This window comes from Astatotilapia calliptera, chromosome 3 (genome assembly GCF_964374335.1).
Source record: "Astatotilapia calliptera chromosome 3, fAstCal68.1, whole genome shotgun sequence".
NCBI classification, from domain to species: domain Eukaryota; kingdom Metazoa; phylum Chordata; class Actinopteri; order Cichliformes; family Cichlidae; genus Astatotilapia; species Astatotilapia calliptera.
Window position 1 is genome coordinate 54563314 of NC_137424.1, and position 13528 is coordinate 54576841.

Genomic DNA, 13528 nt, shown 5'->3' on the forward strand with positions numbered 1-13528 from the left:
ATTCATTTTTAAATATATTGTTTATGATTTTATTATTACACTTTTTATTAGTTAAAGGAATCTGATTTAGCTGTAAAGAAGGTAAACTAATTTGTCCCTTAGAGTAATATAAATAGCCTTGTATCAAACTTAACAGAGGTAAGGGGATCGCCTTACAGACCTTGTTATATTCTCTAAGGGAACACTGAATGTTAAACTTTGCATTGAAAACACCCACTGGGAGAAACCGCCCCCTTTCATTAAGTAAATCTGTTATAAAGATTATGTTTTTTTCATACCACTCTTTAATGAACAATGACTTCCTATTAATTTTAATGGTCCTGTTATTCCACAAGGTGGAGCAATGTGGCGTGAAGTTATGGGCAAAAAACATTTTCCAATAAGACAAGACCTGCTTATGATATTCTGACAGTTTCACAGGCAACTTCAATATATCAAAATCACATTTCAGGAGAAAATCCAACCCTCCCACCTTTTTGAAAATATTTTTAGGGATATGGAACCATATGGAGTCAGGTTTCAAGAGGGAGGCTTTTATCCAGTTAATTTTAAATACTCCAACCATTGATTGAAAATCAATTGTCTTTATATCACCTTTGGTGTAATCTTTGACGAGTTGTGATTTTTTTAATGTAATGTGTTTTATTGCGCCAAATGAATTGATAGATTATGGAGTTAATCTTTTTAATACTTTTTGAGGTAATGTATAATGAGTAAGGTGGATAAACCATCTTTGAGACACCCTCTGATTTGGATAATATATTGCGTCCAAAAATTGTGATATCTCTCATTAACCAATGATTTAGTGTTTTGGACATACCATCAATTTTGTCTTTTAGGTTATTTGACTTCATTTTTCACTGGAATTGTCCTCGTGTTATTTTCCAAACAATCATAAAGTGGCAAAAGTTCACACTTCTTTAGATTCAGACACAAGCCTGAAGCTTTAGAAAAAATTTAAATTACATTCCACGCTTTCTCGGGTATTAATTTATCCTTTAAAAATATTACTGTGTCACCTGCAAACTGACTTATTTTCAGTTCAGTACCAAAAATATTTATTCCTTCGATGCCTGAATGGTTCACAATGAGGTAGGCCATTAATTGAGTGCAAAGAATAAATAATTTTGGAGAAATTGGGCAACCCTGTCGAATTCCACGGAATACGTCTATCCTAGGTGTTATACCTGGATTGAGCGAAACATAACTGTAAATCTGCTTGTAGAACAGTTTGATCACGTTGCAAAATTTGTTTCCAAATCCAAAAAGTTCTAAAGATCTAAATAGAAAATTATGGTCTATTGAATCAAATGCTTTAAAAAAGTCAATAAATAATAGTAAACTTTCTGAATTGATAAAGGATCGGTAGTCAATCATATCTAATATTAATCTTATGTTATTATGAATCTGCCTTCCTTTAATAAACACTGATGGACACTCATCAGTTAGTTTGGTTAAGACGCTCTTAATCCTATTTGCATATGCTAAGGCTATCATGTACACCTCATCTAGTTGACTTTGTAAAGATTGTAAGCATTCTGACTCTTCTGCAGTCATACAAGGCTTACCACATAATAAATGTATTTGTTCGATTAGATTTTTCTGTTTACATATGGGTAGGGCAGACACTTTCTTTCCCGTTTCTATAGCTAGTTGTTTGACACTATATTTAAACCATTCCCATTTACTGACATTAGTCATCATCATATTGTTAATTTCTAAATGAATTTTTTAAAACTTGTGTACAGAAATCTTCGTTTTGTAATAAACTATTGTTAAATTTTCATAAGTTCTCATATCTTTGTTGTTTACGTAGATATAATGAGAGACTTATCAGACAATAATCAGTAAGTGGGGTTGATTGGCTTTCACATTTAGTAACATATGATGATACTGTTTGGGAGACAAGCCAATAATCTAGTCTTGAACATACGTTCTTATTTGTTGGACTAAACCAACAAGTCCAACAAGTCACATGTATTTCTTCGTATTTGGGTTTGTCATCCTCCAATAATCCATCATATTAGTTGTTGTACAAAAGTCACAAATAATGCTAGCATGTTCTGGTTGTTTCCCTCTCTGTGGTTGCCTGTCAAGCCATGAGTTAGGTTCCAGGTTAAAATCGCCTCCAGTTATTACCTGGGTAGAACCATATGTATTACTCCAATTTGCAATTAATTTACTTAAGTTTAACATCATATTTCTATTTAGAGACCTGTTATTGTATCCATACATGGTGATAAGAATAATTTTCTGTTCACAGACTTCTACCAACACCATGATAGAATGCCAATGTCCCATTCCATCGCTTTTATGATCAATAACCTTCCCTGCAAATTTGTTAAATAAAATCATCACTCCTGCTGAGTGAGTAGTGCCATGTGAATAAAGAATACTTTCTCCACATTGATGTTTCCAAAACATTTCCTCTTCCTTACTAGAATGTGTTTCTTGTAAAAACAGAATGTTTTCCTTAATTTCTTTGCAGAATAGAAACATGGCCTTACGTTTGACATTGGGTCTTGCGATTTCTTGTTGAAGTTCCATCTCTTCTATATCTTCCTCCTCACATGCTTCTTTCATAGCAGCAAGGTTGTAATTGTGATCGGAAAGGCTACCTGCTAGCTTGGGGTTAGCCATTTTTATCGCTCTATGTTTATCTTTGTGTCCGTCTAAGGGTCTTTCAAAGTAACTTCCAGGGGGTTTCGCTTGCCTTCTACTTCCTTTTGGAGTAACTGTTTGTCGATAAAGTACTTTTCATGACATCAAAATGACGTTTCCTAATCAGACCTGCAGATTGTACAACCGCTTATTCTGCCCTTTTGGCCCCCCTCTTCAGATCGGGTAGTGACAGGGCTCCGTACTTATTTCAGGGAGAAACATCAATCATACCTTATTTCCCCCTTTTCCATGCTTCCTCACAGTCACAACATAAATATTATTTTTATAATGTAAAATTAATCTGTGCAGAATTGGTGATGGGGTGTAAGACACATTTCACATAAACATGTGTATTAAAATTCAGGCTGTGTTATAGTGGTAAAAAAAAAAGATATAACTGATCATCATCAAGGACATTAATATAGGAATTGTTTTCCTATAGAAAGAGCGCCATCGTGTGAAAAATTAACTATAGTACACTTATCCTGCAGTCACCATAATCCATTACAGAGAAAGATGTAACGAAACTTTTCAAAATCTGTCTCACTGAAACTGAAGTATACATGGTTAATAATATGGTTGTAACAATAAAAATAACACACTCAATAACATATTTAAAACTTGCAGTTGTATTTTTCTAAAACGTAAATAAAAAATTGAAAGTGCTTATCCCTGATAATAATAATAATAATAATAATAATAATAATAATAATAATAATAATAATAATATGCATGGAATGCGTTAGTGGAATTACTACAGTATCTTGAAAGTTGTCGTTTCTGTTCGTACTTTTATTTTGAAGGCAGCCCATCGAAACGGAACACTTTGCGCTGGGTCACGTGGCTAGCGTTTCTTTTCCCTTAGCAAAGCTGTAGGTTGCAAGAAGTTCTTCGAGAGGATATATTTGAGAACATCAGAACAAAGGGATTACATACATATAAAGCACGGTATGTACACCGAGTTGTTGTTTTTAAAAAAACAAACAAAAAACAAAACCCTGTAAGCGATCAGCTTTTCCTTGTACCCGCTGTTTGTCGACCTGTGGTGGTAGTTTGTAAACGGGCCTGGAGGAGTGTTGCTTTAGTGGTGGATTTATGGTCTCGTCTCATATCTCACTGCTGCACAGATTTTGCTCAATCTGCCGGATTTAACTCAGTGGCCACAACACATTTTAAATGCATTCATAAAAGGCAGCATTTACAACAAATACTGACAACATGAGAAAAACAACCACTTGTCCTTCACTTATGATAAGCCCCCACTCCACTCCACAGACCTGGCTTGTATTAAAGTTTTCTCTCTTTTAGTGATGCACGTTAATCCCGCTCTTAAGACGCTTCCCAGACGTGATGGTATTGGTTACAGTGGTGGGATTTCCATCTCTTTTTGGAGAACCGGTGTCCTGGGAATCCATCCTACCTGACAAACCATCTTACCCGCTGTTTCTGCGCACACGAAATTAAGTGGCAAACCGTCCTACCTTTGTGAATATTATCTAGAAAAATTCAGCTCGGCTCACTAAAAAGATCCAGCTTTTTCGGCTCCCAACCAGCTCTTTCAGGTTGTTTTGTTGCTTTAGTCAAAGTCAACTTTATTTGTCGATTCTGCCACATGTACAGGACATACAGAGAATAGAAATTGCGTTACTCTCAATCCCTAGATAAATAGCAAATGAACATTTAAATATATTTAAATATAAAAGTGATTAAAAATGCAAGTAAAATAATTAAAAAGTAAAAATTTAAATAAATACAATTTTACATATTTATTATTAACAATAATATAAAATTATGCACAAAAGAATTACTAATGTAAAAAAATGGTTTTATTTATATGTTTATATATAAATATATACGGTGGCCCCTAGAGACAAAGCACGTACAAACTCCAAAACACATTTCTAGCATTAACTGAGCTTCCAAAACAGAGCTACCTAGATCACTTAAATAACACAATTGAAAGCATATGTGTATTGTCTGTGTATTTATACACAATTGTTACTTCCTGTTATTGTTACTTCCTGGCTTGTGTAGCCACTAGGTAACAAAAGCTCAACACTGCACCTAGCATTCTGCTGTCTTTTTTACGTGTTTTGGAGTTTGTACGTGCTTCAGAGTTTGTACGTGCTTTTTGGAGTTTGTACGTGCTTTGGAATTGGTATGTGCTTCGGGGTTTGTACGTGTTTTGGAGTTTGTACACGTTTTGGAGTTCGTACGTGTTTTGGAGTTCGTACGTGCTTTGTCTGTAGGAGCCACCATAAATATACTTTTATTTATTCACTCCACATAAAATGTAATAACTAAATAATATAATACAAAAACCAACTATTCACAGTTCAACTTTTAACTATTTAAATTTTCAGCTTTTTCCTTTTACAAATTTAAAGTGAAACAACACAAAACACTGCAAACCACAACACAATTAAATATAAATTATAATATGGAAAAAAAAAAAGAAGATGCACATTCTCTGTCATATGGGCCTGCATGAATAAACTTTCTGAATCCTTTGTCATCTGCAACTGAAAATAGTTGTGGATGATTACTATACCTTTATAATGTGATGTTGTCCCTGGCTCTCTGTCTCTCCCTCCTGCTCTGTTCCTGTGCTACTGAGAGTGGAACTACCTACACTCGTAAGAGCTGTTTCGTTCGCGACCGAAACATCACTAATTGGTGATCAGTGGCCTGGCATTAGACATTAAGATGGAACTATAGAAAAGATCGCCTGTCATTAACTTGCTCCCATACCATTGATGTGCAGTGAGCAAAAAGCACCTATCCACTGCTGCAGGTGCTTACTTAAAGGCAGTATAAAGACTGCTGCAATGTAGTCAAAGATGTAATCATGTTGTCTGCAGCTGAGCTGTTGGTTAGTTGTGTTGTTCTATATTATCACTTAAAAATCTATATTTTTTAAAACATTTATTTATTTCCTTCTTTTCTCCTATTGCGTTATTCTTCTTTACATCTGGTAGGTGTGTGTATCTGTGCAATTCACTTTCTCTTAAATTACTTTTCAGCATAACATAGCTAACACAAGCAATACAACAAAAACAAAAAACAGTCACAGGGAGGGAAATCTGTTGTGTTCACTTTTGGCCTCCAAATATTGTCATTGTCTCTGATTTTGCCATTGATGTCATCATTGATGTCATCATTGATGAGTTTTGCACTAGATAACAATTTGTCCCTAAAATTAGAGAGCCATCGTAGCACGAACGGAGCAAACCGCAAATGTTCAGTAGTTCGTAGCTGCACTTTTACCAACTAGTTTTCTTTGGAGGTTTGCAAAGATTTTTGACCCAACTACTAAAATTGTCATGAATGAAAAGCAATAACGATGCTTTCTCTCACTGTTGCTGTGTTTGATGTAAGAATTGTTGGGACGCTTTTACTGCACTTTTCAGAACATAACCTGTTGCATATGTGAAAACTTAGTTTGTCAAAAGTACTTGCATAATGATCAGGTACAATGTCTGTACAGACAGCGTACAGATTGATTGAATTATTCCACTGTTCAAAATGATTTTACAGTGACACTAAAGTCACTTAAAGTGCAGAGGGCTAATGTAACCAGTTAAATTAAGCACAAGCGGACAACAGAGCATCAGTAATGGTACTCAACTTTAGTTCCTTATCTCCTGCAATTCAAAATGAGCGAAGGAGTCCAATCTTGTCCCCTGAGGAAACAGAAGATCTTCATGAGCTCCTCTATGCCAAAATCCTGCCGCTGAGCATGCTCTTTTGATTTATTGCGATCATGTTTAGGGGGCAGGAGCATGCATTCATGACTTATGGCAGCACCAGTTGAGGTCCATCTGTGTGCTGTCATTACCAGAAAGTCAACGGCAGATCCAGCTTCCTTCACCAACTTTCCAAGCCATACGTCGTCTCTTTTCTGAATGCTGCCTACTCAGCACACCACCACTGGACTTGGAGGTCATCATAATAAAACTACCAAACCTTCAAAGTTGTGTGCATACGCTTTATTGTGAATTGTGTAACTGAAGCCTCTGGCAAAACAGGCAAAGAGATGAAAACGTATCAGTTTTTTGGGTTGCAATTCAATATTGTGTATGCTCGTATTGGTGTTTCAGTCTTTATTTTATAACATAATGTTTCAGGAGAAAATTCGTGTTACAGATTGACTTTAGTTCGACCTTGTTGGGCACTAATCATGGGTCTTGTTAGAAACATCTAGATGTTGGACGACTAGCGTGTATGTTCCATGTCTATCCACAGATCAGGGACATGAAAAGGATAGAGGAGGATAAGATAAGCTGCTTTGGAAGATCTATTAACCTTATTCTTCTAAGATTAACACCTCCTTTCTATTTTGTTGTTGTTGTCTCCTGTGTCTCTATTGTTAAAATGCCTTGTTTTCTGTGTGTCTCTGTTTTTGATGCTTTTGTTTCCATGATAAGATATGATACTGACAGAATGAATCCGTATGAATGAAGGAATCTTTGGAAAGCAGAGTCTGCAAATTAAGAAGCGGCCTTCCGGATGATGGACCTCATCTTTCCAAGATTCTGAGGCCCAGTACAACTCATTAACCTTTTTTCTTTGTTTTCTTTATTTTGAACTTCCCAGCTTTCCATTGCCATCGAAGCGTTACACCCCTTCTCCTGCACCAGGGCCCCAACAGAGCCCCCTTCTGGGTGGGCTCCCAGGGAGCTTTTTACTGATTGGACAGCAAGCTGCATGCTTGCGGCTGGCTCAGCTGAACGCCCACCTTACTTTGACACAGATAAATAATGCTGTTGCTGTTGGTGGTCGAACCAACACACACGCCCCATTTATACCCACAACACCCCCCTGCCCGACAGCTGCAGCCATCAGTCTACTGAACCTTCTGAAGGTTGCTAACACCATGTCCCATCCCTTATATAACCCCTATGCCTCTGGGAATCAAAGTTCAGCCCAGGGGCGCTATGGACAGTCCAGTATGCAGGCAGAGAGAGACTCTCATAAGACATCTCCTCATCTTGGGCCTGGGTCCAGCTTTAGCTCTTCTGGAGTTTCATCTGCGACTCCTGCAAAATCTGGGGGAATAATGAGCTACAGGCCAGAAGGGAGTAAGACTTCAATGGAAGAGGACATAAAGAGGTCCATAGACATGCATATAAGCAGAGCCAGAGAGGAGGTGAGAAATCAGCCTGTAAAAAAGAACAGTCGTTTTACCAGCACTCAAAGAGATGAGTATGATTCTTCAGGCAAAGATGTGACTTCCTACATGTTGTCCTCAAACTCTCAAAGACCTGATGTTGCAAGTAGCACTAGCTCCATGGACTGGTTGCCAAGATACAAACGGGAAACTGAGGATGATTCGTCTAAATACTGTTCATCATCTGCTTCATTGAGCTATCAAAGCACTGGCGACAGTAGGTTTAATGCCTCGAATGAAAGAGAGCGCAATGTGCAATCAATTCCAGGCTTAGGTGATTATGACTACCCAGTGCCAGACAAACCTGTGGGTTCTGCAGAGTCTACTCATCCCAAGTACACTTCAGAAACAGCTGTGAACATCCTTATGCAGTTTGGACTTGAAAAAGAGGACCTGGAACATCTGATCTCATATCCCGAAGATCAGATGACTCCTGACAACCTGCCTTTTATCTTACGACAAATCCGCATGGAAAAGGCAAAGAGATCTGCAACAGCAGATCCATCAAAATCCTACTATGATCCTCATTCCACCACAAGTATGAGTGGAAGGGAAAGGTTGAGTACTTCAAGAGGGGAAGGGATGCGTCAGGATGAATTGTCACCTATTGTCCAATCAAGTAAAGTGATTGATTATGGACATACTGGAAAATATACTGGGAGCTTTGGGGATGAAATTGGAAGAAGCAGCAGTGGAGCCAGTAGTGGTGGAAGTGGAGGTACGCTGCTGATGGGCTCCTATGATAGTAGCGGTCACAGTCGAGAACCACTGCAAAAAAGTATGACAGAGGTGAAAAACAGCACCTTGGTTTCTTCCCGTGATCAAGGCAGCTCTTTTACCAGTCATGGCTCAATGCGAAGTAGTGGTCCAGCTCAACAACTGCCAACACAACCAAACCAGCCTTCTCAAGAAATCTTCAAAGGTTTCTCTCTGCCAAAGACAGACACAGACTTAAGACCTCTTAAAGCAGAAGTCACTAAAACCCTTCCGTTGAAAAATCCAGAGCCAGATCGCCAGTCAGCATCAAAAAGCCAACTAACTCCTAATATAGTTCGTAGTGTGCATCCAAGTCGACCTGGCCTTGTACTCATTGGCAGCAGCAGCAGCGACAGTCACATCAAAGAAAAGAGTAAGACTCACGGGCAAATATCAAATGTTTCTGAGCAGATGAACAAACAGCAAATGCAGCAGAAGCAGGTACAACAGCAACAGGTGAAACAGACAATGCAACAACCACCACCAAAGCAGCAGATGCAGCAACAGTTGAAGCAACAACAGTCAAAGCAGCAGCAGACGCAGCAGCAGCAGACGGAGCAGCAGCAGATGCAGCAGCAGACGCAACAACTGAAGCAGCAGACGCAACAACTGAAGCAGACGCAGCAGCAGCAGACGCAACAGCAGCAACTGGAGCAGCAGCAGACGCAACAACAATTAAAGCAGCAGCAGCAGATACAACAGCAGCAACTGAAGCAGCAGCAGCAGACGGCCCAGGTACCTAACCTGCCGATTGGGTTGCAGCAGATGCAGAATCAGCCAGCTGTGCATATGGGACAAGCTTTGCAGTCTCAAGTTTTTTCGGCTGCAAAGCCAGTTCCACAGCCGTCCCTCATGCCAGGGCTCACGATGCCCGTTCCTCCGGGTCTCTCGCCGCTAATGCAGAACCTCGTGAATTTCATTCATATACCGCAGCCCGCTTCCACCAAGCAGCTTCCAGCAAAGGTAGAAGTGACAGGGAATATCCCAGTGCTGGCCCAGATGCAAGACTACACTGCCACTTCACCTAGGGTCTTTCCTCATACCTGCTCTCTATGTAACAAGGAATGTACTCTGATGAAGGTAAGTGGAAGATTGTTCGATGTTTTTGCTTTCTGTCGGTTTTTATTTATTTGACATGCAATGTTTTTTGTTTTGTTTTTTATTTGATTTTGGATCGAATTATAGGACTTTGGTTTGGGAAAAACTTCATGTATGCTACTTTAAAGTTTATTTGTTTGTTTTGTTCACTATTCCTGCATGATGGTGACTATAGGAAGACTACCAACTTGGCTTGCAAACATTTGGACAAATTTTTCACATATTTCTGCAATTCAGTATTCTGTACCAGAATTTCTGAAGGATTACAGTGCAGACTAAACTTAACTATATGTCTATCAGATATTGTAATTGAAAAACACTACTAATAAGAGACCTTCAGAATCTTCAGTGGTCTGTACTTGCAATTGATAGATTTAATCTCTTTTAAATTGACATAAACTGATGCTAAGACATTCAAGGCTTTTGCTAACAATGGAACCAAGGCCTCAGATGACGTGATGAGGAGAAACCTGCAAACCTGACGAGCCTGTGCATCAGAAAATGTTGGAAGATGGCTGGTTTTTCATTTGTCTCTGTTCTTGGGCTGCTGTTCCACAGTGCACATTCAGCTTTGCTTTTTCTGGAACTGTTGCTGAATGTAAAAGTTCCCCTTTTTGTCTTTTGTCATTAGAGTTAAGAATAGTGTGTTTTGTCCTTTATTTCACATTAGTGGGCACCTTGTTTTTGTGTAATACTCGCTTCTTCTTTTTTTTTAACTCATACTTTCTTTTTAAGTTAGTGTTTCTGTGTCCCAAAAGGCAACATCATTTACTACCACAAACATAAGCACCCGCTGCGCCCAGTCATGAGCTACACAAGCACCAGATTTGATTTGATTTGTTGTTGAATCTCTCTTTATGGATCGGCCTTCCTTCGCTGCACCAAATTTCACATTTGAGCTCCTCGTCAAAGAAACAGCGCCTTCCTCTTCTGGTCTATTTCAACGTCATCTTCCTGTCGCTACTCCAACTGTGATCGTCATCGGCATTTTGTCCTAATCCAAACTTGGCCTCTCCTGAGACGACCTTCTTGGAGCTTCGGGAAAGTTTGATGCCATAAGAAGAGCCTGAGAGTCCAGAATCCAGAGCCTAATTGACCTTTTGTTTTGGTTGTTTGTAATCAGATGTTTGACTTGTGTTTTCTATATATACTAAATAATTTCACTTTTAAAATTTTATCCCAGGAAAGGTATAATGTGTCACGCTTATTTGTTCCTGGTTTTTGGCCTATGAAGGTTTAAATACAATCCAGGCTCCTGGCTAATGTTATAATGCTTCTGCATTCAGTGAAGGACTAACTGTTAATATTTTAAGAATTTTTTTTAAGGCCACTGCAAAGTTTAGTGACCTTTTATCAGCAAGTGATGTCAATGACAAACGTTGCTCCTGATAATAATAAACCTTGTCTAAATGTTTGTGTTTTGTTGTGACCACTAGGATTGGGTCTCCCACCAGAATACCAGCCTTCACATCGAGAACTGCAAACTTCTGCGAAAGCGGTCAATCTTTCTTCTCTGTACTTCGTGATTATGAACCGATATCTTTGGGGCAGCACAACCATGGGTGTGCCAAAATGATGCCGGGGTTGTAATGCTAGGATAGCTCCCTAAGAACTGTTCATTTGTATTTTTTTAATTTAAAGCACCTTAATGATTTGCAGCATTTACCATGAGCCATTTTCCCTAACCTAAATTGTTATGAAGCTGAATAAATTCTACCTTGCAACATCTGACAAAAATGTATCTGTGTTTTTCCACAGATACCCAGAATGGAACGGTGAAATTGCATCACTGCCAGGGTAAATATCTTCATTTGAAGTCATCTGGCGAAAGCCTGCAGCATTGGAGGCTTTCATTTTCTTTGATTTAACATGTGCCTTTCTTTTTATATGCAATTGTTAGTGCATCAGGTGCCAAGCCCTCTCCCTCAACTTCTGCTGAGACTTCCCAGAAGAAAACCAGACATGAGAGTCGTTCCCGTTCCTGCAGCCCCCGGAGCCATCGTGACTCGGAGCGTAGCAGGGACAGGCAAAGTAGCCGTTCCCGCTCTCGCAGCCCCCGCACTCATCGTGACTCGTTGCGAAGAAGAAATAGACGAAGTAGCCGTTCCCGCTCCCGCAGCCATCATGACCCGGAGCGTAGCAGGGACAGACGAAGTAGCCGTTCCCGCTCCCGCAGCCATCATGACCCGGAGCGTAGCAGGGACAGACGAAGTTGCCGTTCCCGCTCCGGCAGTTCACGTCGCCTCCGTGACTTGGAGCGTAGGAGGGACAGACGAATTAGTCATTCCCGTTCCCGCTCTCGCAGCCCCCGCACTCATCGTGACTCGGAGCGAAGAAGAAATAGGCCAAGTAGCCGCTCTCGCAGCCCCCGCACTAATTGTGACTCGGAGCGAAGAAGAGATAGTCGAAGTTGCCGTTCCCGCTTCCGCTTCCGCTCCGGCAGCTCACGTCGCCGCCATGAGTCGGAGCGTAGGAGGGACAGACGAATTAGTCATTCCCGTTCTCGATCATGCAGCCCCCGAAGGGAGAGACACAGAAGCCGATCACGATCTCCCTACAGCTCCAGACGTAATCGCAGGTCTGTCCAACATACATTTTGAGAACTAGGATCAATCAAGAAGATTTAGCTCTCCAGTGGAGAGGGCGAAATGTAATTTATTTAATAATGTAAACTTAAACACACTTAATTGGTGGACAGTATTTACCTTTTGTATCCATGGTGGTGTGTGCTTTGAGATGTTTTATTTTTATTTTTGAGTCATTAAGTTCTTTGATTAATACTTTTTTCAGGTCCCGGTCTCATTCTGACTCCTCATGGTATGACTGTCCTTCCTCTTCACGATATCGATCACGCTCAAGGAGCCGTGAGAGGCGATCCTTGCCGAAAAGAAGAGATGAGAAACGTTCACCACCGAGGAGAAGCTGGGAGAGGCGGTCGTTGGCAAAGAGGTCATCTCCTATGCGAAATAAGTCGAGCAGCTCGAAGATCTTGGCAAAGAAACTGCTGGAAACATCAGGTTGGAAAATTGCTTCATGGTATTTGGGGGTTTTTTTTTGGGGGGGGGGGGGGGGGGGTTTGGTATGTACTCATTGGTTTTTCTAAAAGCAAAGTTATGTTCACTTGTCAACCCCCCTCATAACATTAACTATACTAATGCAAATTATAAATAAAGACCAGTACCACCAGAAAATGTCAGTATCCGGTTGTTCAGTGATGACGCGACGAATCCTACTTCCGGGTCTAAAGTAGTCTGCGTTTAATATGGCTTTTGTGTTGTTAACATGTTTAATGTTATGTATTTTCTTCTATTTGATCTCAAAAAGCTCCTAAAACAGTCGGTGATCCCTGTTGACCTCCCTCGGCTTTTATTACCACTAATCATTTATTTAAGCTCAGTTTTTAAAACCTTAGGATGTAACTACAGCCCAGCCCATGCAGCAGTATATGAATGACTAACCTTGTATTGTGGATGGATTATCTCAGTTGTTCTCCTGGCTGAAGTTTGGTCCTTTTACAGCATCCTGCCATGCGATTACATTTGTTCCTGACCACCGAGAACACTCACGTTAACTTTTATCGAGTGGGAAAAAAGTTAGCTTGTTTATATTATGCTAACATAGCTGTGTCGCTAGCGGTCACGTAGCACATCATTATATACCAGCTAGCCCAACTTCAGTAACCCTGCAAACGTCACTTTAGTTTTCTGTCTTCATTTATGCTGGAAGTGATAACAGAGCTGTACGTTTTAATTTGTTTCCAAAACCCCGCAGTCAGGACATGCTATATTGTATTTAGATAGAAGCTAGCGAGCTAACTTCCTGCTAACTTCTAACTCCGTTAAA

At 39.9% G+C, this 13528-nt stretch overlaps 1 protein-coding gene across 2 annotated transcripts in view; it reads left to right on the plus strand.

Annotated features, from left to right (window-relative positions):
- Nucleotides 1–3515: 3515 nt before the first annotated feature.
- LOC113019247 (uncharacterized) overlaps nt 3516–13528 on the plus strand; it is a 45435-nt gene continuing 35422 nt past the window's right edge. Inside the window, exons 1-6 of one of the 2 annotated variants that reach the window (XM_080292374.1) lie at nt 3516–3609; nt 7258–9667; nt 11122–11183; nt 11444–11482; nt 11586–12263; nt 12476–12702. In XM_080292374.1, coding sequence (XP_080148500.1) covers nt 7538–9667; nt 11122–11183; nt 11444–11482; nt 11586–12263; nt 12476–12702 — 3136 coding nt within the window. In that variant the 5' untranslated portion in view covers nt 3516–3609; nt 7258–7537. Of the gene's footprint in view, nt 3610–6723; nt 9668–11121; nt 11184–11443; nt 11483–11585; nt 12264–12475; nt 12703–13528 lie in introns of those variants that run through there. The other variant, XM_080292377.1, reaches the window with a different exon arrangement.